Source organism: Pygoscelis adeliae, unplaced genomic scaffold (genome assembly GCF_000699105.1).
Source record: "Pygoscelis adeliae isolate BGI_AS28 unplaced genomic scaffold, ASM69910v1 Scaffold181, whole genome shotgun sequence".
Classification (NCBI taxonomy): Eukaryota; Metazoa; Chordata; class Aves; order Sphenisciformes; family Spheniscidae; genus Pygoscelis; species Pygoscelis adeliae.
This window is the reverse complement of record NW_008824360.1, coordinates 1273357-1298324: the sequence shown is the minus strand read 5'-3', so window position 1 is coordinate 1298324 and position 24968 is coordinate 1273357. Positions and strand designations below refer to the sequence as shown.

The window sequence follows — 24968 nt, the reverse complement described above, 5'->3', positions numbered from 1 at the left end:
GGCCAGTGGCAGGAGGGGCACTGGGGACCCCAAAACTGCTTTGCACCAATGTCTGCTGCCTCATTTTCTTTTTAACATCGCAGCAAGCTTCAAAAGTGGCATTTAGCTCCTGCGTAATGTTTCGGAGCAGAAAGCTGTCTTTGATCTCTCTTTGCTGCCCTTCCCCGTCCCCATATGGGAGCACTCGGGCTATCAGTAGCCTCTGCCCTTCTCCCTGTCTGGGACAACAGGCTGCTCCACTCCTCTCCGTGGAGGGGTTTTGATGCCGAATCCCTTAAGAATTACTTTATTTTTTTTCCTTGTCCCAAAACTGGGATAAGGTTGGTAGCAGGCTCCATCTGACCAGCTGTTCGGTTGCCTCGTGCCGTAAAAAGTCAGGGGAAAAATTACACCAAGTGTTTGGTCATAAATTGAAGGGAAAAAAAGGCAACTTGAAACAAGACAGTGTGACACAGTGCATATCGGAGGTGAGGAAATGATGATCTTAAGGGTCTTTTCCAACCTAAATGATTCTATGATTCTAACTTGTCTCGTGGCACTCTGTCCTCCATGACTCCAGCTCCCTGGCCACTGCTAGAAGCCTGAATGAGAAATCTCGTAGAAAAAGGGAGGCAGAAAATCTGTCATGTTGGAGAGGCTGATAATACCCCAAAATAATTAAAACAAAAAATAAACAAATGAGGTTATAATAAGCCAGAGGGATTTTATTTAATGCAAAATAAACCCCACTGTCTTGCCCAGCTGAGTGATTGAGTGGGCTTTTGGAAGCCTGGTTAGAAACATGGCATCCATCATACCAGCACCTGCAGGAGGTGGGTTTGATGGCTTTAATGAGGGAATCACCTCAATCAAAACAAAATGGTTGTTCTCTGGTTCCTGGGAAGTGAGGGCTGTGCCACAACAGGTTGCTGCCAGCACTTTGGGTACTGGGAGTTTGCCAGAGGCCTTTGCAGAGTGGGGGTGTTTGTGGGGCTGAGCGCGTGCTGCAGAGGCTTGGCTGATCAGCTGCGTCCTGAGTGCATTCCCTATTGAACAATACTTCATATTTCAAGGATAAGTCACTTCCCGTCTTTCCTGGCATTCCCTGGCTTCACTCTTAGAGCCTGTTCTGAATTACAATGTTTTCAAGTTTGCCTCACCTGATGGAGACGGGTGCCAGAAAGCTTTAGTTGGTCTATTAAAAGATACCCAGATTCCCACGCATCCCACAGGGCTTCGCCTGCACCGTGGGGATGGATTTGCCTGGGTGCTTGGTGGCCGGTGGATGGGTGACCACGACTTCCCCGTTGCCTGGTACACAGCAGTGCCCTGCAGTATCCATCAAGGAGAAGCAGTTTGGCCATGGGCTCCCAGTAGGAAAACGCGGATAGATGTCAAGCCCCAGAGGGCTTTGGGGGAAAAGTCTCAGGGTAAGGCACTTGCAACACAGTAAAATCTCCTGGGATTTAGTTCTAAACACTGAGACTTCAGGGCTAAGTTTTTCGCAGCTTTCTTGTCACCAAGAATACCCAATTAACATCAGACCTTTGTATAAAAAATTTAAAAGGGGAAATTATGCTTGGGTAATCCTCTTTGTCTTAATTTTCCTTGCTTTGTTTCTCCTTGGCTGACCGAGCCCGTAATACATATTTATAGCAGGCTGAGGAAAGAGGAGGTATATAACAGCTTATTCCACGCAGCCCTCTGGACCTGACCCACACCTCTCGGTTTTGTTTTACTGGGTGTGGGGAGCCTTTGCAGAGAGCGATGGGGGCTTTCCGCTCCCCTCAAGCACGTGAGACCATAATGCTGATTTATTTTTTTTTAATGGCATGAAGTTGCCTGAAACTACACAGAGGATGCAGAAAAACTAAATTAATGTCAGAAAAGCTAAATTAATACCTCTCAGCAATGTTGGCTGATTCTGGGGAGTAAAACAGGGCTGCTTGTGTATTTAATGTGTGTTGGTGGATGAGGTTGAAGACTTCAGATCAGAATGTGTTTTAGTGTGTTCTACTCATTTATATGAACAATTAGAGATATTGCCGGTTTTGTGTATCTGGATGAGCGTGAAGCTTTGCACTGGGGTTTCTTGCTGAAGGGTGGAGAAGGTCCCAGTGCCCTCATGCTGCTGAGCAACGATGTGACTGTGTGAAGGAAACTGCGTGGTGGTTGTGGACTTGGAGTCAAGTTTAGCGCGAATAAACTGGAATTACATCAGAGGCCAGGGTTGAGGTGTGAACTGCATTGCTGAACTGATGGGGATATTCCTGATGGGGTGGGAGGATGCTGTACATCCAGAAAAGGCAGGGAAGAGGCAAACAACGCACCCCTTTGGTGCTGGGAGGTCTTTGCCCTTCTCCTGTCCTGTCCCCTGACCATCTTGGTGCTAATAGCTGAATTCTGCAGTTCCCCTTCCTCCAGCTGGCTTTGTCCAGCCAGGGCAGTGTGTTACACCGGGGTGAGTTTGGATTTGAGGGGTTTTGGCCCCATACCGTTTTGGGTACTGCTCTGTTTGCAGATGGGGCTGGGGATGGAAGTAACTTCAGGTCAGACAGTCAGAAACAAGACCAGCCATTTCCCAGAAGGAAACCTTAGCTGTGACTAAGGGACGTGGTTGATGGAGTTCAGCCTTGCGGTGGCGAGAGTGTGAATAGGACGGGATTTCTGCGTGGCAGAAAGCCCCGGGAGGCTGGAGGCGATGCTTTTAGCCCGTCTCCCCTGCCAGCTCCTCCTTGATGGGTTTGCTCAGGGGTTGTGTGTGGCTGCAGGCTGTCCCCACCAGCACTGTGGAAGTCCCCTGGCAGAAGAAGAGCGATGTGATGTCCTTCAAGCCATCTGCTTTGTGGTAACTCGGCCTCTGCCAGGAAACAGTGGATGGGAGCTCCAAATAACTCCTGCTCTGTGTGATCCCATTTCATTTCATCCACACTTGCTCCTGTTGATGCTTCTCCTGACTTTCGCTGCCCTGTGATGGTCTGTGGTGGAAATAACCACGGTTGTGGTCTTGACCCTCCATCCCCTCCCAGGAAGGGCTCCATCCAGCCCCACGTTCCTAACCAAATCTGGCAGTCCTTAGCAGGCGGCACTTCACATTTGCTGCCAGGTTTCAAAAAAAAAAAAAATTCAAAAGCAGGTTTTCAGATAAATTGCCAGGAACTTCCCATTTCTTAGTAATAGCACTAATTCCTGTTTTAGGAAAATTCTGATCCTTTCAGCCCCCAAGCCCCCCTTTTGCTTTTTCACCTTCTTTTATTAACTAGGTTTTTCTTTCATACTGAGGGCAGAGGCAAAGTTTGGAGCACTCTGAGGCTTGCCTTTAGTGTACTTAGGGGATCCTCAGCACCCTGGTGTTTGAGCAGTTTTTGACGTACTGCATGCTCATATGTCTGTGGAATATGAAAAGTGCGGTTATCCTCTTTTTTCTTTTTTTCTTTATGAATAGGGAACTAAAGAGCAATTTTTCCAAGATTTTTATTGTGGCAGTAAAAGGAGCTCAGTCGAGATCCTCACACTGATAGTGCGGTGTCTGAGATGCATCTATTTGGGTGGGTTTTACTCCTCCAAGATATGCAGGTGTGAGTTGGGTGCTGGGGACTTGGGTGGCACCCAGTACACTCTGTACAGTGCCACGCTGCCTTTGCACACCTTTTCTAGGGCTAAAGTGTGTAGATTAGGCACACAGTTCAGAGCTGTGCTTTGGAAGGAGAGAGTCAGTATGCAAATTTATTTTTTAATCATTTCAGCTCCAAAAGTGTCTGCTTTATTGTGTGTTCAAACTCAGGGTTAGCTTTTTATTCCCAATTTTTAATTGATACTTTGCTTCCTCACCTATACATGACCTATTTAGACAAGCTTGTGGGATGGAATGGTTTGAGGGGATGTCAAGGCTTTGCAAAAGGGACAAATGTCAGATTATCCAGCAGCAAATTTCTTTCTTAAGAGGTTTGACGTGACAGATCCTCAAGACTAAAGTAAGATGGTAGGTTTCAAGCCTTCCTGGTAGAACTAAGAGTAATAGTTTATAAGATATAATACTTGGAGCTAATTTTGCTCTGCAACAACGTACTGGAACCTGAGTTTTGCACTGTCTCCTGGGCTGGGCTGAGACTCTTGAACATAAAAATAATCCTGAGCCTAAACCATGGCAATAGAAGCATATTTTTATATCTGTTGTGTGCTTTAAAAATGCTACTCTCCACAAATGCTATTTTTTCAAGGGATATTGTCTCTGCACTGAGAAGTTGTATTTAAAGATATCGGGGCCCCCAGCTCTCTCTATCACCACCTTCCCTGAATACTTCCCAGGACTATCCTGCCTGCACAGTTTATTCTCAGTGGCAGATCACTGGGTGCACAAATACCACGGCAATGAAAATTCAGCCAGCCTAAGCACTGCAAACTAAAAATGCAGTTCCCTGCTAATGAACCGCTTAGATATTTGCTTGCAGGATGAAGTGCCTGCTGTTAAATCACTGCAAATGACTGTGCAGGATGGGGTTGTGTTATTTTACAGCTCCAGCTTTCCAGCTCAGTGGTGCTGCATTTTACCTGGAAGGAAAGCACCTCCTCATTGGTGGTGGTTTTTTGTTATTTTTTTAGATCTTTCTGGGCAGAACATGCCTCCTAATTTTGATATGTTGATTGTTGACTCATCTTTCTCCCGAGCATAGAAATTATCACAAACTAGAGAACCAGCCCAGTGGTCCATTCACTGGGCTACATCAGCGTGGGTTTGCTGTGGGGATCTAGAGAGCTATAACTCATCCCGTAGCATCTCATGCACAAGTTTGCATGGTGTGGGGGGGGTGTCGTGGTGACGTGGCTCTGTTCCCAGACTCAGGCTGGTTTGCAGATATATTCCCTAGAATCGTAACGTGCATTAGCCAGCACCAAGCTGTTTTGGTACTGCTGTCTTCCATGTTAATTGGCTAACAATTTGGATAATTTGGAGCATCTGCTCCATTCAAATGACATGATGTTTCATTTCCTCTAAAGAGCCCAGTGTGTGTTCTTTCCAAAAAGGGGTAAATATAATGTTTATGCAACAGCCAAACATACTAAATTGGCCAAAACAACGCTTCCCCCTTATCAGCTTTCCAATTAATTCTGCTTTTATAGGTAAATGGTGTCATTAAGTTATTTGTTGTTTCAGGGAATCCAGCAAGAGCTTCATTCTCTTTTATATCAAGGCAGTGTAAACTGCTCTGGGTGTGTAAAAGGGATCGTAAATGGGTATTAAACCCCTTTCCAGCCCTCTGATGTTGCAGGGTCCCACAAAGCACGCTGGGTCTGACTTGCAGCGCTTCATTTAGGTACAGGCAGAAAATACCTGCTGTGGCTGAGCCCACAGGCAGCGGGTCTGAGCTGCAGGAGCTGAGCAGCACTTTCCAGGCACTTTTACGCTCTTCAAGTCATCGAATGCCTCTCTCCTCCCCAAGCCTGAAGGTTGCTGTGGTGTCCCTCCCTCCCCACAGCCTTCCTCCCCGCGTTGCGCCCGGCCCCGCTCATCTGTGGGCAGTGGGTTGCCGTTTTCCTGTCCTCTCTTCCCGCCCAGCTTCCCGGTTCCCACAGGAACCGGCTGTGTCCGCCAGCCAAAACGGGAGTTGGGCCGAATCTAGTTCTCGGGGGGGGTGGGGGGTTGTGGTTTGGGATGACAGTGGCCATTTGACGTCACATCAGCTTCGTCTTTTTGGGTCGAGCCAGGATCTTGCTTTTCCCTCGCTGGGTAAGAGCGACTTCCCATGCCATGTGACAGGGCGACTACTCGCTTACATCGCTGCAAACACCGGGGCTCGGGCTGGGGAACCTGATGGCAACGTTAGAGGATTGCATTTTGCATCCACGTCGTCAGCAGTTGTGGCTGAGTCTGGAAATCCTTGGGGCTGGCTCTGGAGGTGCGGCATGCTGCGTTGATTCCTGTTTTTCCTCTGAGAGATGTTGTGGGTCCTGCGTGCCCCACATTTGTGACCTTGCTTCTGTTACGCACTAAATAGCGGTGGGGAGGAATTTCCAGGATGTTGTGTGTGACCTTGATGGACTTGGAGGCTGAAGCAGGGCTTGGGGGAGAGCCAGGATGTGGGGGGTCCCAAGCTCCTGACCCTGGCTCACTGAGGGAGGGCTGTACCCATCCGCCTCTGCCCATATCCCCTCTATGGGTTAAAATCCCTCCAGCTCCTCTCCCCTCGGCATGACGGAGGCCACACGTTTGCAAAGAGCATCTTTCTTCTTTGACAGCTCCCCCCTCCTTGGGCCACGGGGGTGCAAGTGCTCCATGGCCAGCCCCACAGAGTGGGTGCTGCCACGCCACGTTTTGGGCACAGCTTCTCCTTTGCTGCCCTCAAATTGACGCAATCTTTTTGTTTTCTTCTCTTCCTCACAGTTTTATCTGCAGGCCAGATTCACATGGAAGGGAGCCCGCCTGCTCCGTCCCCTCCTCCAGTTCACCCTCATCATGATGGCGTTTTATACCGGCCTGTCCCGTGTGTCGGACCACAAGCATCACCCCACCGATGTGCTGGCGGGCTTTGCACAGGGGGCCCTGGTGGCTTACTGCGTGGTGAGTACAGCAAACCGTGCAAGGAACGGCAGCGGGGATGCTGGTGGGGGTCCCATAGGGAATAGCAGGCACCTCCCCAGCCCATGCTGCTGTGAGCTCATGTAACACCCCATTACAGCTGGGGACGTAGCAGGAGGCAGCGTGCTCTGAGGGCTCGGTGTAGTGTCATCCCCACCTGACAGCGCATGTAAACCTTGTTTGCAGGTGGAGTGCAGCTCAAGAGTGGAGCACCCTACCAGCCCAATGATGGGTGCTCTGACGGACACCTGGCAAAGGACGGTGCATCTGCCAGCGCTTTCCCCTCCCCATGAGCAAATGCCGCTGCTGTGCTGGAGGGGTGAAGCAATTCCTCTTGTACCCCACCAAACAAACTGCGTATTCAGCAAAAAATGCAACGTTTAGGGTTTTTCCCCATCAGCCTTGAGCTCCTGGAGGCTCCTGGGCAAAGGGCCCCTTTGTCCAGGCAGCTAGTGGTGCTGAAAAGGCGTTCAGACAAGGGAGAGTGTTTCTCTCTTGGCTAGCAGCATTCACTTCTCCGTCTGCTCTCAGTAACGACCACGGGCTCATTTGCAAGGCTTTCCGCCAGGATCCGAGCGGGGAGTCTGGGTGGTTGGGATTATGTCTCTTCCCTGCACAATCCAGCCAAAAGCCATCCCCTGGGAGCGGGAGCTGGTGTCTGCCCAGCGAGGGGAGGCAGGGTGCCTCGTTTGGCGGTGGGTTTTTAATGTAGCAAAAGGGCTCGTGAGAAAATGGTGAACAAAAGCTGTGCCCGCTTGTCTTCGGCTGCTGGGCTTGTTCTCATGCAATTTGCTTTCTAAAGACTGACCTGATTGCGCAGCCCTGTAATTTGAAGTGACACATCTAGATGTTTAAAGTAGGCAGGGTGGGGGGCACCAGGTTGGGTGGCTGCCTTGCATAGAAACAAAGGGGCTAGGGGTTATGGTTGTTCCTGTGTCTGTACAAACTCCTGAAAGCAAGATTTTAACAGCTTACCACTTTCTTGGGGTTTGGGATTTTTTGTTTTTTGTTTGTTGGGTTTTTTTTTAACTGATCTAAAAGTAAAGCAGCCCTGGAGGCAAGGAATTAAGTTCACTGATGTTATATTTTGCAAGGAGAGAAAATAGGTTATTTATGTACTTTCCACTCATTCATAATATTCCAAAGCCAAGACAAAAATGTCATCACTGGGAAGTTTTGATGAAGTATTATTAACTCTCTGAGCAGTAGCTGTTGGGTTTTGCCATTGCCTGATGCCAATGTCCCACACGGGGCTGGCAAATTCAGAGGGGGAAACTAGAGAAGTGTGTGTGTGCACAGACACGTGCTGCTGCTGTAACGCTTGCCCGCAGCAACAGCGTTACAGGTCCTGCACCCCTCATTCCAATATTGTCAGGGTGTTTCTCCAAATCCTGGTAATCTTCTCCTATCCCAGCAGTTAGCTGTAGCACTGCAATGGCAGTGCTGGCAGCCCTCGGGAGAAAAGGCCCTGGGCCATGCGGGGAGCAATGAAGCAGCTTGTCTCAGTCCAGGTGCCTGAATTTGTGTCGTGTGGGTTTGTTGAGACACCAAGTGCACATCACCAGGCGGTTTTACAAGGGGGTATTTACCTCTCCGGTGTGCCTTTCAGCTTGAGAGGTGGGATAACAGCAATATATATAGGGGGAGTAGGGACCAGGTGATCCATCCCTGGATCCCAGCAGTGGTTTCAGAAAGACAATAGCTCTCTGGATGCTCGGGACAGGCATCCGGATGCTTCCTGGCTGGGATGAGCAGCAGGGCTGGCCATCCCCTCCCGGCCCTCCGGCAGCTGGAAGCTGTGCTGGGAAGGGGAGGCTGCGGCGGTGGCGGCACTGGGCTGGTTTTCCTGTGTTGAGGTGAACCGAGGTAGGAAGCAGCTGTCTGGAGTTTCACAGGCAGGCTGGGGTTTGCCTGTGAGCCTGGGGCAACCTGCGCTACTCTTCCCAGCTGGCTTGTGGAGGGGGCAGTTGACTCCAAACCCTTTGCAGGCATGGCTTGGTGGCTGGGGACATCTCAGGGTAGGGTTTAAACCCAGCCATTGTCCCATTTTGCTAGCTTGCAAAGAACCATCAATGTGTTCTTGTTCTCCTGAATCTGGCTTTGCTGGCGTGAGCCATTGCCTAGGAGGGGCCAGCAGACTTTCCTCCCTTTTGGGAGATGACAGCAAGGGACAAGAGGAAGAGTCACCCCGAGACTCCCTGGCGTTTGCATTGAACGTATAGTTTAGCAGCTTTTTGCTAAAATTACTGGTATATCAGAGCAATTACTGGTATGTCCTGGGGGTCCTTGCCCAGCTCTGGGATCCAGCTTTTGTGCACGGGATGCTCTGAAGCAGAGGGAGGGACCTGGAGACTCATCACCTCCAACCCACCCTGGGTGCTCCCAGACACCCTTTCCCCCAGCAAAGCCTTCAAGAGTCTACTCTGATGATAGTCAAGGGCTGTTAAAATACAAAGTTATCAGGCTGTAATTTTCAGTAGAAACGAATTGTGGGTTTCATCTCTGAGGGCTGCCAGAGCTTAAATCCAGGTTGTGCTGCAGCAGACACATTTGTCCTTCAGTGCCTGAAACAACAAGCAGACGTTAGTGTCAAGCACTTCCAGCTGATGAAACATTCGGAGTCAGATCCAGGGTGAAATATGATGAGGATTTCTTAACTGGAAATAGTTTTTATGCGCGTTGTAGGTAGCCTGCTATGTGTCGTGTAGTTTATGTCTCATCTGATGGAGAGAGAAAAGGGGAGACGTCGGAAGGACATGCTCCTGGTGTTGCTCTGGTTAGCTTAGATGAGTTATTTTAACCTCTCTGTATGTGGTTAGAGTTCTTCAATATAATGAAAAGGAATAGGGATTGTTAAGTGGCAATATAAGATATTGGCTTACTTTGTATAATATGCGCTCAGTCTTCTGCCGTCAAGTTTTCTTTATGGGTGGAGAGCACCTTCTACAGGAAATGGAGCTAATCCAAGTGAAAAACTTTGCACGTTTACTAGTCCTTTTTTGTGTTAAACAGTTCAAGCATTAGGAGGATTTAACACACTATTTTAACCGCCAAAGATCACGTTTCATGATTCCTGTGTTTATATAACCTCCAGCCATGTTAGTGAAATACAGTTTAAAGAGAAATGAAACCTCTTAGTCTCTGAATAAAACCCTGAAAAGCAGCGAGCAGCACAGTAAAAGCTAAAATACCCAGGATGACACTCCACCATAACTCATTCCTGTCCAAAATAAGGACCAGACTCGGTGTAATCCCCATATGCTTCTTGCACCATAAATTGATTTGTCATGGCTATCTTGGTGCAGAAATTGGACATCTTTTTGATTGAACCCAGCTCTCTGAGGTGGGCAAGTGAGCGAGATGGCATCAGAAATGTGCCAAGCCAGCCGAGTGGGGGTTTTTACAGTTATTAATGACCCAAAAGAAAACCATTGCCAGAGCAGTTCAACATGCTTTTACACTGTGATGCTGCAGCAAGAGGCCAGGCTCCAGCTTGTGATCGTCGGTGGGTTCAGCTGGATCCTGTTATTTAACCAAAGGCACAAACGCTGCCACTTGGATGCCCTGTAAACAACTTTATCAGCTCTGTTATACAACTAGGCAGCCAGACACCAACCCATACACTGAAAAGAGAGCTGTTTTATATGTCAGCTCCTTCCCTGCTTTTCCACAAAGCAATAAAAGCCGAGCAACAACAGCTCAGCTTCCTGCATCCCTGGTTATAATTGTAGGAGTAAATTGCCACTTAGAGCAGGTTCACTGTCTGTTCAGCTCAGTTCCTTATCTGCCTGTGCTGATAGGGACTTGCAAAAGTTGTTTCCAAGGATGACTAGACCTGCTACATAGGGCTCTGGGTAGCTAGAAAATGTGGAGATGCAGAGGGGAAAACCTTTGCTCCCTCCCCGTGTTACCCAGCCTGGATGTGCTAATCTAATATTATTCCTTTGAGCACCTTGGGCTTTTTTTTTTTTTTCCCCCTGATTTATCTTGTTGCTTAAATGTTGCATCCGAGTACTGTGGGAGAACACTCAAATGTGCTGCTAATTCCTACAACAGCGTGCTGCTCCTCCTAGGGCTTTGGCTCAGCAAACCCACAGCTCGGTCTTGAATTGTTGGTGCTTAAGGATGTCTGAGATGAGCCGGCAAATTTGGGCCAGCAGAGGCAGCTGGCAGCAGGACCGAAGTTTGGGGCTTTGGTGCCAGCTAACAAAATGATGAGTCCTCACCACTTTTTGCCCCATTCAGAGCATCCGCGCTGTCTGGCTCTTTTCCTTTCTGGCGTGGGGCTGAGTTTTGGCAAGGGAGAAAGTGCCCCGGTCCTGGAGGACCGATAAGCTTTGTGCAGTAGCTGCCAAGGGAGGATGTGGAAGTTTCCTCCCAGCACTTTGTTTCTTATTGTGTTGCTACCTTCCGAAATTGCCAAGCGCTGGCTTTTTCACATCCGGGAGAGGGGTTACATCACGGGATATTTAGGAAGAAGTAGTCAGGAATAGGGCCTCCTCCCCTTAGGCTTTGGCTTCAGGACCAGACTCCAGCTTTGTACCGGTGCCTTGGTGGGGCATGAGGAGAGCATCGCTCACCATTGACTCATTGCTGATAACTTTTAATACGGCTTTGATTTGAAAGCTTTTAATTGCCTACCTGATGTCTAGCTGAATGAATTGTTTCATGCCAGCTCCATCCCTAAAACCACTCACCATGAGTCAGGCCAGCCCTTTGGAGACCTTTGTTATTTTATTGGAGTGTGAACCGTGTATCTGTTTCCTGGCTTTTCAACCCGTTCAGCAGAGGTTTGGGTATTGCGCTCAGTGATTATGCAGTGAGAAATGAAATTGTTCTGTAATGTTTTCACTCTGTGTTTTGTGAGGTCTGAGCCTTTTTCCGTATTGTACAGAAAGGTGGTAGCAGGCGCTTGGGATTTCACAACTATCAGTCTCACGAGCAGGCATTCAATAGCACTAAAAGTGCTATTTTTGCAGCTTAAAGATATGTATATACTCTGTACACCAAATTTTTGAATAAAGCATCACCCAGTGTGGCTAAGTTTGCCTTTTCCACTTATTCCTACAGGTGTTTTATGTCTCGGATCTCTTCAAGCCCAAGACAAAGACTTGCCTGCCTCCACCACCCATCCGGAAGGAGATCCTTTCACCTGTGGACATCATTGAGCGGAATAACCATCATAACATGGTGTAGACCTTTGAGATATCGGATGGGTGTTATATTTTATTTTAAATTTTTTTTTTTTTTTGCAAAAAATGACTGCTGACAGCAACTACCTGCTGCTCTCAAATCTCATCAGACAGTAGAATGTAGGGAGAGACTTTCTTGCCCGACCAGTAAAGTCTTACTCTGTGGTCTTTTCAACTTGCGACATTTGGATGAAAGGGGTGGTGATCAACTAAGTCAAAAGCGACAATGAGAAAATAAAATAAAAAAACAAAAAAACAAAAGCCGAACAAACAAAGAGAGGTGCCGGAGTTCTGGATGTGCAATTGGTTTGAGTGTTCATGTTGTAGTGAACGCCAAATTGTTCATAGCCTAATGAACACTACGGGATTTTTGGAAAGCTGGCCATCTTAGGTTTTTTTACTATGAAGATTTCCAATGCCTGCGAGGAAAAAAAAAAACCAAAACAACTCATGACTAAATTGTATAGCACTATATACGAGAAACAGCACTGAGTCAAGATCTGGGATTGGTTTGTAAGAGTTGCTTTTTTCTCTTTTTGATACTAGCTTATTTTTGGCTCCTCTATTCCATACTGTGACTTAGTTTAGAAGAAGCTTGCCCAGTCAAAGATCTCCGAAGGGTCTCTGTTCACACAACACGCCTTTAACGAGCAGTCCTGAGACATGCAGTGAGGCTGAATATCTCCATCCTCCGTGCAGAGAAGCCACATTTCTTCCTCTACGCTTGCTCCCTGGCGAGGGTTCGTCCTGCCTGAGCCCCCAGGCATGCGCAGCACCCACAAATGGCCCTTCATGAAAAGAGCATCCTCCGCTTCCTGGCCTTCCCCCCCAAAAAATCGCAGTAGATTTTCTGCGCACCTGCGGGAGCTGGCGGTTTGCAAGTGGGAAGCGGCAGCTCTGCCGAAGACGCGTTCGCACTACGACCTCGGGACTGAGTCCCGGGGAAACTTTTATTCTGCAGTTTCGGGACGGGCTGCTGGGCGGCACGTCCCAGCCTGGGTGTCAGTCGGTTTGTGCATTCCCCCCTGCTCCTTCTCCCTTGGGCACGCCGGTGCACGCCACGGCAGGTACCAGGTCCTGTGCTCCGCTCGGTGACACCGATGGTAAATCAGTCGTGCCTGTATCGACTGTGATTTTTTTTTTTTTTTTTTTTTTTTTTTTTTGCCCAGAAACCACAGGTTCTTGGTTTGCAGCCCTTTCACAGAGCGCATTTGCAAAGGGATCCCGCAAAGCATGCAGAACGGCCATTTGCACATCCTTCTTACAGAATCCGTCCTATCATTTCAACTATAGCAAGCTATGATTTTTTTATATATAAATATTATATAAATAATGTATAAAACCTTAAAAATTAACTATGTAAAATATTATTTCTGAAACAATTTTAGATATATCCACTATGACTATAAACTGTGTCTTGACCTGTGTTATTTACATTTTGCTGCTTAAAAAAGCATTGAATTAATTTTTTTATAGTCGACTAAAATATTGTAGTTCTGTGGTAGTAATATTTTAATGAAAATAACTACAATTAGAGACATTTGTATAAAAAAAACCGTATTAAATCGTCTGTATTTTTGTAATGTTCCATTTTGTAAAGAGATGAATATTCAAAGACTTTTGTAGAATACAAAATTGAAGTTTGTATCTGCGAAATTATTGCTGTATAAATGTGCTTTTTAAATAAAAGCTCATAACACAACTAAACATCCCGGTGCGAGTTGCGTTCTGCCTTTGGGTTGACCTTCCCCTGCCAGAGAAATAGGGCCCTTGCCCAGCGAGATGATTGGGGGATGACCCTTTGGGATTTGACGATACATGAGGGCATCTGGATAAAAAGGACCCCATGCCACTTTTGATGGATGTGCATGAAGGTCCCACCAGCTCCTGGCTGGGGAGGTGCGATGGGGACACGCGTGGGTTTGCATTGCACTGCTCTTGGCTATGCCCAGTCTTTGAGCAGGTCCCTTTTTATTGAGGGCATCCCTTGTTCTTTAGCACTATTACAAGCTTCAAAGAAATATTATTTAAATAAAAGAGTCTGAAGAGCCACAGCCTGGCTGCTGGGTGTCCTGGACAGTCCCTGCCTAGGAGGACTCATGACTCTGCTCTGCACCACCACCTTTTCCATGAAAAACAGACACTCTGCAGCTGAACAAAACACCTGCAGCTCAATAGGTTGCAAAGATGTGGGTGGAAGGGGGGGGGGGGGAAGCCCCTAACAGCACGTGCTCCCATATGCACGTGTGCAGCATACAGTTACAAGGCAGCCTTGATTTTATTTTTTTATTATTTTTTTTTTCCTCCTCCTACAGAAGAAAATGAATGTCTTGACAGTGACACGTGGTCAGAGCTGCATTTCGGCCGCTCCTTGGGTGAACCGCATCGGCAAGATAACGTGGCACAGAACTAAATTGCAAGAATGCATGACAGGAAGTGAATACCACATCAAAACTGCAAATAAATAGCAGGTGGAAATTAAGCAGGCAGAACTCAGCTAGCACTTGCTATTATTATCCTAATTAGTAGTAATATTTTATTACGTGTGGAAAAACTTCGTAAACCCGCACCTGTCCTAAATGCAAAGGGAGTTTTCGTGGTGCCACGTGTGATTTGAAAGCATTTGGGGGTTGAGTGTGTTGTAGAGATGAGAATTTAGTTTCAGGGCAATGGCCGTGAGGACAGACTCTTAATCCCTAGTTTATCTCCAAAATAGGCTGCCTGGGTCTAAGTAACCCGGGTGGGAGGAGGAAACCCTGCCACATCTGCCTGCGCCTGGCAAGAGCTCAGCCCTGTGGACACCTTCATGTGCGGGGCTGGCTCGGGTGCAGCAAACACTGGGTTGAGAAAAGTGTTTGCTTGCATCTTAACCCCCAGCTACTTGGAAGAAAACAGGAATACAGATGTCTGGGTGAGAGAGGAGGGCTTGGAGAAGTGTCAGAGGGGAAACGGCACAGGAGGCGATAAGAGCCAGGGCAGAGCCGGTGGCTGTGGGGCTGGTGGGTCTCTGGACCTCACTCAGGATGGGTGGGTCAGGTCGGGGGAGAGGGAGAAAAGGCCATGGATAAATTTGTGGAAGGCAACAGGCTTGAATGTTATAGCGCGGGGCTGAGCGTCAGCAGCGCCAGCTCCTATCTCCGGCTGAACGATGGTTTTAGCGCTGTCGTTTCCTACTCCGCTTCCCGTCCACCTCCCCTGTGCTGTCCCGTCCCATTCGTGCCCTTGGGTTGGGAGGATAAGGACAGCTTTGCACAGCAGCCTGTGCCCATGGGGGTGCAGCTTTGCTGGGGCTCACCCCTGCCAACTGCATGGGAAATAATTAAAGGGGAGTGATAACTGCTGAAGGCATGGATGGGAGAAGGCGATATGTGGTGGCATGGTCTGCAGAGACCTTTCCGGGCTAGCAGAGCATAGAGTAAATGTTTAGGTGCTACAGGAGGAAGGAGCACTGATATTAAATGAGCATTTCAATGAAACTCCGTAGAGAAGTGAAAGCATTTGGTGGGCTGGCCGAAGGAGCAGAGGTGTAGATAGCATAAGCCGTCAGCGTGGTAACAGGGCATATCTCTTACCATCGCTTCCTGCGGGGCAGGAAGGAAGTGAAAGAGAAATGGGTGAAATGGAAAAAAAACAAACTCAGGCCCATACAAGCACTAGGATCCCAAGGCAACCGTTTCTGCGGGTGGTCCTCGAGCAGCATTAGGGCATGCAGCTGGAGCTTGCATCTTGCACCGCTGTGATATTTGGTCCTTCACACGAACGCATGTCAGCAGGGATGCTGAACAGCCAGGAGACTTTCAGGCTGGTAGTTTGCATGCTGCTCTGCACGCTGCAGCTCCCTGTAGCTATCCTGGCGAGGGAGATGGATGAACAAACTCAGGTGGGTTCATGCAAACAAGGTGCATTGCTGGAGCCCAAGGCTGGATGCTGGTTGTGGCCTTCAGTGCTGCAAAATCTGGGCTCTGCTCATGCTGATGCTAATCAGAGGCTGTGGAGCACCCAGCACAGCCCTCTGCCTTTGATGCTTGGGCCTGGCTGGCAGATCCTTTCTGTACAAGGGGCTGTTCTGGTCAAACCTGTCTTTTTTTGCACATAGACCGGTTCAGCGTGTTTTCACAGGCAGGGATTCCTGTGTGCACCTGACTGCCATGGCAGCAGGTCTTTTGTTCCAAGGTAAGAAAGGTTTACGCAAGCCCCAGGTTCAGTGGTGTTTCAGTGTACCTAAACAGCTTCACTCAGCAAGAATGCTTGGCAGCCTTCAGAGGCTGAAGCTGTTGTACTTCTGCTCAATGATTTTTGGATATGAACTTCTCAATAAAGGGAGGAGGAGGGAGGAGATTCATCCCGCAAGCAGAGACCTGTTTTTCTCATGCTCCAAGCCTGCCTTGTTTTGGGTGTCCGAAGTTTTCATCCAGCTGATTGTAAAGATAAAACTAGCATTCAGCGGTGGAGCCAGAGGACATCTTGGGCTGAGGTCCTGCAGCACCGGAGAGCTCGCGTCAAGCCCACGTCCATGGTTGGGGTGCAGCATGGCCCTCCCTGGACCCAGCACTCCAGTCGGCTGCATTTCTCCCCCCCATCTCCCCTTTCTCTTGACACACCCTCTGCCTTCATCCACCGTTCTCCTCCCAAAAGGCAAGCGATTCCTACCTTGTGTTTATCTTTACCTCTGGAGACCAGATCAGAGGTTCAGATTTTATGAATGAAGTGAATCACTTGCTTCTTGGCTTCTGTAAACACGGCCCATATACCTGCCCACAGACACAAGCTACTGCCCATCTCCTCCAGATTTTTCTACCCTTGTTCCCTGGGGGCCAGGTGATGGTCCTGGCACAACCCCGATGGCCAACTGCTTGTCTTACCAAGCTACATCAAGGTTGAACAGAAGCTGTTGCCTTCACCAGCTGAAGCAGGAGGTAGAAAACAACCTCCTGTTGACTCAGCGGGGGGGAAAACCCACACAAACAAACCCCAAAGCCCAACAACTTTCAATTATCACCTTTGCACGCCACCCCCACTGGCACCAGCCAGCGCGGGAGTGCCTGCATTAGCTTGTCTTGAGTTATAATTTCCTCAGGGCACAGACTACACCTATGTATGTGTTTGGGTAGTAGTGATCAGACTGGTTGTGATGCATCCCCGCCCCATCCTATCTGTAGCTAGAAGGGAGCGAAGTCACCGGGAAAATGTCCCGGTTTCCTTAGAAAGTCTTGTTCTGCTAGTTCCTGCCCTGCTCGAGAGCTGCCAGTTGCCACCACGGCGGTAGCTCGCAGGCAACGCTGCTTTTAATATATAGTGGCACAACCTCACGTAGCATTTAATTTTTGTCTTTAACCCAGAAAATAACCGTCTTGGCTTTTTTTTTTAATCTCTCATCAGGTGACTCTCAGCGCTGTGTTTTGGACACGTGGAGTCCAAGGCTGCCAGCTAATTCACTGCTGGTGGCAAAGGCATCAGCATCTGCAGGATTTAAAGGCATGAACTCTACAGGGTTTGATCTCTATGCTAAGGGTTCATAACCAGCAGGAACAATGGGCTATTATTTAAGAAAAACACCTTTTAGTGTTTCTATGTGTCAGCAGAAAGTTGAGAAAAAGAACCACCAAAACACCAAAAGATCTGTACACACAGATCTACGGATGGGAGAAATGGGAATTGAGGGGAATTCAGCTGGCTCCTGAAGTCTTTGAAGTGATTAAAACTATACCAAAACTTGAAATAATGTGACTTCTCTTTCTCACCTGAAAAATGAATAAAATGAAACAAAGCCATCACTTAGTTTGTACAAGAACTGGTGTGAAAAGCTTGGCTTTCCAGCCACACTTTGACATCTCCATTTCCAGGTGTGTGGTGTGAGTGCATGCTAGCTGAGGTCAGCCTGAGATATAAATTAAATAAAGGAGCATTTAATTCATGCTCGGCTGATCTTTCCCCTGAAGAAACATCATGAATGGAACAGGAAGAACTGTGCTGTTTTAATAAGGAACTCAGAAATAAAATAAAATCTAAAAAATAAAATAAAATCAAATAAAATCTAAAAAAGAAAAGAAACCCTCTTTTTATCCGAAGGAGGAAGGGAGCCAGATCTCCCATGAGCACCATCATTTCAAAGGGACCTGCCTTCTGCACAAGTGCATGATTTGCTTATTTTCAAAGAAATTTTAGTGTTGTTGAAGGTAAATGAATAACATTGCTCCAGCCTCCCAGGGCTTGTCTGAACAATAAAATTTGTTAATGTTTAATATGAGGTAAAATTTTAATCTATTTCATTAAACTCTGTAGATATTCTTAGTTCAGTTTTAAGCAGGATTAGTCCTGTTTACCTCAAGTCAAGTAAGCACAAGTATAACTTCAACTGATATAAGCCTTGCTTAAATTAAAGGAATGGGCAAGAAGCCCATTGAAGCTTTTAAAAAAAAAAAAATTGGGGTTTGCTTTGATTTTTTTCTTTACAAAGTATTTCTTTCCACGGGAAAATAATAAAAACTAGAAAAGGTCTACGAAAGTTTTGCTTGTAAACGATGAGATGATTGCAGCTGAAAAAACACTACTTAATTCAAGAGAGGTAATTCTTTTCAGCAGAACCAGCCTAAGCATCCCCTTGAATGGATGCAGTGGGAGCCTGGGCCGGTTAGACATGGCACTTTCAACTCACCTATTTCTAAGAGTCACCAACTCTGACCGTAAACAAATGAATCAATGCCGAGGCCAGCAGGACGCTCCATCCCTCACTCAGAAATTTTCCAGCAGCTCTTGCGTTTAACCTTGTAGCCCATGACTAAGGTACTGCACGTCCTTTAGGAAGACATCCAGGCTTGATGTAAAGGTGCCAAATTATATCTGATTTACCACATCCCTTGGCCAGCTGTCCCACTGGCTCATTGGCCTCACTGTGAAAAGTGCGTTGTTAATACTTCCCTTGTTTTTCATTACTAACTGCTTCTGAGTTCCCATGCCCCATAACCCTTTGCTTTTATTATAAAAAAAACCCTTGCTTTTATTAAATCATGCCATTTTCCCATAGATGAATCCCCTGGTTAAATTTTCATGGGATTTGCTCATAAAATAATGCTTCTAAATTTAAAGCTTGCTCACTTTTTGCTCAGGTTTTTTCTTCCCCTACAAGAACGTAAGGCTGCAAGTTAACACAAAATCAGCGGGGAAGGGACTAGCTGGGGACCAATTTTTCTTTGTACAAGCAATTAGATAGGAGCACCTTCTGCTTGTAGGTCAGATTTAATCTGACACTCTCCAAAAGGAGAGATTCCTTATCAGGTCTTAACCCCTCCGCCTTCTAGGCCCTGGGAGAATAGCGGCTTGAATAGCGTTTGCCCTTCTTCATGCCTTCTTCAGTCAGGCATCTTATCTCCTAGACCCCAGGGTACTTCTGAAAAACAGATAACCCTCTCTCATGGGGTTGTCCAAAACTGCAGAAGAGGCCTCTTTTCAAGAGGAATGTTAATGACTTCCATGCCAACGTGTAAGATGCGTTTCTTCAAGCAACATTTATGGGTGGGCAGCATTTCAGAGCACGGAGGGTTAGTCACTTCTTACTCACTTTATACTTGGTATAAATCAGGTGTGATACCGTTAGGCATGTGAACTGGGCCACCAGGAGCTAACATACATATGGCAAAAGTCTTAGAGGTTTGGAGATGACCCCTGGGGGTGATATGAAGCTGGAGGGTTAAGAAGTCTTGGAAATATGTTTTTTATCATGGATTGACATGCACCTTAATATTCATACAGCAAAACTATCTATAATCATTTCAGCTTTCCAAAGGAGCTACAAAGGAACTAGAAGTTACCTTTATGCTAAATTCTTGCACCGCAGCTGACATACCAGTAGAACCAGAGCAAAGCTGAATGTAGATTTGACCTTGCTGAAAGCAAAGAGCAGCACACTGGGTTGATAACGGATAAGTGCACAGACATCAACGAACATGAGCTGAACAAAAGGCTGCAGAAGACTTTCCACCCACCGTATGCTAATAGGCCGGAGGGGTAAGAGGAGGGATGCTAGGCAGAGGGTTACATCTTCAGTCTTACTTATTAAGGACAAAATATTCAAATAACTGTGTGCCTGCTCCTTGTCTGAACTGGCACTGAAAATAGGAAGGCAATTGCCTTTCTAAGCTCTTCCAGGAAGATTTGAATAAAGAAGGCAAGCTTACTGGAGGCATTAAGCCATGCATGTCTTATCTTGCAATGAAGCGAGCAGTTCCCTTCGGAAGTGGGCCAGGCTAGGCACTGAGCAGGTGGATTAACTGTTCAGAGGACAGAGCATGGAAAGTAGCTTTCTTGCAGAGCAGGTCTCTATACAAATAAGTACGAGGCAGCGTGGATTAGTGCGTAAGTTAATGAACCACCCTTCAGACCTCTCTGGGAGAAGATATTAGCACATAGCGGTACAGCTTTCGACAGGCTGGCACCTCTGCAAGGAGCCAGAGGGTTCGGTAGAGAACAAGCTGCCTGTAGCCAACCTCCCAAAATACACATTGTGCTTTAATGGAAACCTAACACAAATATTTCCAGCTCAGGACCTGTAATGAGCTTCCAGTTTGCCTCAGGATGTTTTCTCCCAGTTTGGCTATATTTATGAGCAGCTATTTTTGTGTAAGTACAGAAGGGGGAAAAAAAAATCGCATGGATTGAGCTCCACTTGCCCCTGCACCCACCACTGCAATGGGGAAGGGGAGACCTTTTGGGGTGGTTCACATCCATACATTAGCTGTTGCACTTTATTTTTTGTTATGGGGGAAAATATATACATTTTTGCAGATAAAAGCCAGGTAATCAAGGGTTTTGTTAAACAGAAAATGAGCTTAAGAACACAGAGAGGCAAAACTAGTTGTATAGTGCCAAGGTGGACGGGAGTGGGGTGAGGTTGGGGCATGAATATGGGTTTGGCTCTAAAGCAGTCACCCTTCTCTGCCCATGGAAAACCTTTCATGGTTGGGTTTAGGTACTCCAGGAAACTGGGACGGGTGTCAGGGGGTGTCAGGAGTCAGAAGGGAAGTGTATTCTCAAGGGATATCTGTATGGTATTTCCCCTTATCTATACTATCAGCAAAGGTAGGTAATCTTATACAGAGGAAGCCTATCTGCTGGTATTTCTAGTAACCAAAAATGTTTAGGGTTTCTCCTAGCCATTCCTCACTTTGTTAAGGCAGCTTTGAGTTTAGGGTTTCCCTTGAGAAATTCCAATATTTTACTGTGTATTTTCCTTCTGAATTGAGACAGAAAATCAAAATACTAACTTTTTTTTCATGGAATGGGAAATTCCAAGCAATCCCCATTATAAAATGTTACACATTTTTGTGCAAATCTATTTGCCCATCTACAGTGCAGCCTCACATACTTGCAGGCACTAAGCACAAAAGAAGCGTCCTTGACTCCAACATCACTTATAATCTAAAAAAATTCAAGGAGTATATTTTTCTTTTCTTTAGTACTTCAAGACATAGTACAAGAAGCAAAAGAAGATTCATTATTTTTAAGTAAGCATAGTGGCAAGGCTTGCTCTTGGCCAACCTGCCGGCTGGGGTAGAAGGAGAAGTGTGGTGAGCTAAGCTCGTGTTCACCGAGGCAGCACCTGTGCAAGTGCCTTTTCTTACCAACCTGTGAGATATTGCCTGGAACCTTGCTCAGTAAAGCTCCGTCCTCCTGGCATATCTGCTGGGTTCCTTAGCAGAGATTGCTGTGTCCTTCCCCCCCCTCGAGCTCCGCAGGTACCCTGAGCTAATCGTTCCTAAGGGCTTAACGGATGCTAGAAATGATGCAGCCATCCCTGTGCTAAAACCTCCGGGGAAGGTGATATTTGTTGTAATGACCCATTTCCTCTCCCTAGAGCAATGCAGGGAAGTAAAGTGGGAGTTAATATGCCAACGATAATGAAGTGATGGGGATTAAAACGACTCCAGTGATACAAGTCACCCAGCTCTGGTTTCCCGTGCAGTTTTCCGTGCAGCACCTGCCAAGCACCTAAAGGTCTCCGCAAATCTCAGTGTTGCACTGTGAGGTTATTTAGGTGCTCAGCGCCTGCAGATTTTAACAGGAGCTGGTGATAACTGGGATCAAGGGGTCTAAATAACCCTTTATGTAAGGGCCCCAAGTCCTGAGCATGAGCCCTGCACGCTGCACCCATGCTCTGCTACCGACACATCGTGCCTGCCATAAATAGCATAAGTCATATAATGCTTAATCTGCATAAGCCCATCATAATTAGATAAAAGTCAAGCGAAACATCCTTTGCCTTCTGTAAATAACTCAGGCCAGAGTCAAAATAAGTGCCAGCAGAGAGAGCGTGTTCTTACAGCAACGGAATTTCCAGGAATGCTGCTTTCCTTACTGAAAAATCTCTGTTGTCCGAATGCGCTCGAAATTTAAGCAAACAGGGGCTAAGCCGAAGTGAGAACTAACTGCCAGGGCTCGGCAGCACATGTTTCACATTAAGGAGCTGTTTGAGGGGCCTATGTGGCTTAGTGGATAAATCATCAGGTTTGTCCCCTTGCAGCTCACAAGTCCAGAATAGCCTGTGTCCTAAAGGAGAAAGAACTCAGCCTAAGCTCAATAGTTTCCATCACAGAGGTTGTGCTCTGGTGTGAAACAGCTGGTGCACAGGTCAGGTCTGCGGGCTGAACCTGTGGGAAACCCCAACCCCACCTTATGTGGGGCATTGGGAGCTGTTGTAGGACGCGACAGTCCCAGCCCTGCCACGCACAGTCCATCCACGGGTCTCCTCCTCTATCCACATCCTCAGGAGCAAGCACTGTCTGCTGCTGAAACACGGGAAAAGCGACGAAAACAGTGATGAAACACAAGCCCAAGGATCTAGCACACAAATAGCAAAGGAAGGAGAGATAAATACTACGATAGTCTTTAAATATCCATGGAGGAAACCAGCCAGGAGCCAGTTTGGCTACAGGGGGACGGGCTGGAAGATAATGACAGATGATCCCGATATTTCTGAGAGGCTAAGTGGATTTCTAACCACCGTTTTCACAAAAAGAAGCCGAATGTCACATCCTAGAGATGGGGTTCATTTTCTTGGGAGGAAAAGGACTGCTAAAAGCCTTTAATAGCTCCTACTCAGGCAATCGTGATTATAAGGAGCTGGGAGGAAGCCGGGCCTGATGTATGAGATGCCAAAGACTTGAACGCGGTAAACAAGGGCAGGGGAATATTTGTTTTGACAGCATGCTCAGTACACAGGAAACATCAAGCAATAAGAGGGACGACTCTGCACAGGAGTTCCCAGTCCTATATTTAAGAGCAAATCAAACTAGGGGAGGACCCTGCAAATTATAGACATCTACAAATAACCCCAGACCTTTTGTCTCAGCTGTGGGAAGATCCTGAGGACACCGATAGCAGAGGCTGCATTGCACAACGCTGGGAAACAGGGGGCCTGGTGGTGTGTCCACTCTGCCCAGGATCTTGGCTCTAACTCTGGCTACAGGCTGCAGGGGAAGGTGGAGACAGCGCGGGAGAGGATAATTATGGAATAACCTGTTGATGGAGGAAGTGGCTTCCCAACCTCTCTTTACTTAGGGCTTGAGTTCTGCTCAAAAGCAGGAAGATATATAGCCCTCCCCCTGGTTGTGTTGTTTTCTCCTTCTGGCCAGATTAGTTTAATGAAAGAGAGGTAGGAAAAAAACTGCTGAAAAGCAAAGCCCCTACAGCAATGCTGTGTCACATCATTAAATAAGGGGACTTTTTACTTAAGAGGAGTTGTTTGACCCATAATTACAGCTAAAATCCCATTTGGAAAATGGCTTTCAGTCTATAGGGGCTTCTCCTGTAATTTTAACAGGATGCAGCATTCAAATCCTCACCCTCTATTTTCGAGGGCAGCATAAAGTGATTATGTAATATTAAATAGCAGCTGTTTTTCAGGCTGGAAGGGGCTCTTCATTGCTGTGTGATTCTGCTATACACAAAGGCTCTTTCTGAAATTAAATACTCTCTAAAAAGTCAAATAGTATTTGGTTCTCATTCCTGAGGTCTGCACACAATTCATTGTAGTAAAACATAGGCTGAAAACTAACCTGACTTGTATGACAGAATGAGTATCAACTGGGAATTTCCAAATCCCAGCATCACTGGGGCAGCTGGAGCTCAGAAGATTATCAAAGGCGAAGATATCGCAGAGTCCTGAAACATGGCTTAACCATGCTTGCAATATTTACTGTCCCCCAAGACTGGATTGGGTATACTGAGAATGTGATGGCATGTTTAAACATGTTGCCTCATCTCCATTTTGATCTAAACCAATTATGAATCTATAAACCAGCTCCGAGGTCACCAGGCAGCTTCTTTGGTGATAATAATAATTACATTCCCTGCATTTACAGTGCATTTTTCATTTGTAGATCACAGGAGGCTTCATCAAAGCAGGCAGCAGTCATCACTTCCCATTATTACCAGCAGATAAAATGAGGTGCAGGGAAGGTAAACACCTTGTTTGTCCCAAACTAGGAGTCAGGTGAGGGGGTTGGCAGGAATTAGGAGCCCCATGGGACCTTATTCCAAGGACAAGCCATAGCTACTGACCTACTCTCCCAAATGGATTAGCATGAGATTGCCCAAAACCTAACGGTGAGCAGATGGCTGGGAAGTTTTGGATGAACCGCTTCTGCTTTGTTCTTTATTCTTTCTTTGTTCTCTTCAAAAATAAAAATTTCAAGGGAACCAGCTCTTTCTAATAAAGCTCTCCTGAAGCAAGGTTTCTTGACATCATAAGGTACTTTGTGGTCAGAAAATGTGTGTATGTAGCCACAAAGGCCCTTGACAGAGATGTGGGAACCCCAGACCTGTGTCAAACCTTCATGGCCAAATCTCCCCATCCCTGATGAGCTTCTGGTCATGGTCTCATTGGCATGGTGCAGCTGGTCCAGGTTGCTCACAAACGCATGGTTCATCCAGCCAAAACACATAGCAGCTAGCCATCTTGCGTGCTGGCAGACTTCTGCTTTAACTATTTCTCCAAAAAGTATTTAAAATTCTTATATCCCCCAATGTCTGGATTGCAACCAGTTGTGGGACAAGACACGAGCTGTGTTCCTATCTGAAAGCCTTGAAAGGTGTTGGTCTCACATCCACTTCCCCGTGAACAGGGATAAGTTTTGACATCTCAGCAAATTTTTCTGCCCATCCTCATGTAGGAAATTTCCTGCCATATTTAAGCCTTTGCACAGGCTCTTTCTGCTGTCACTCCC

The 24968-nt window shown here is 46.9% G+C and overlaps 1 protein-coding gene across 1 annotated transcript in view; it reads left to right on the top strand.

Moving 5' to 3' along the window:
• PPAP2B (phosphatidic acid phosphatase type 2B) overlaps positions 1–13455 on the top strand; it is a 79118-nt gene extending 65663 nt beyond the window's left edge. Inside the window, exons 5-6 of the mRNA XM_009319849.1 lie at positions 6362–6538; positions 11627–13455. Of these exons, the coding sequence (XP_009318124.1) occupies positions 6362–6538; positions 11627–11752 (303 nt within the window). The 3' untranslated portion in view covers positions 11753–13455. The remainder of the gene's footprint in view (positions 1–6361; positions 6539–11626) is intronic.
• The last annotated feature ends 11513 nt before the right edge of the window (positions 13456–24968 follow it).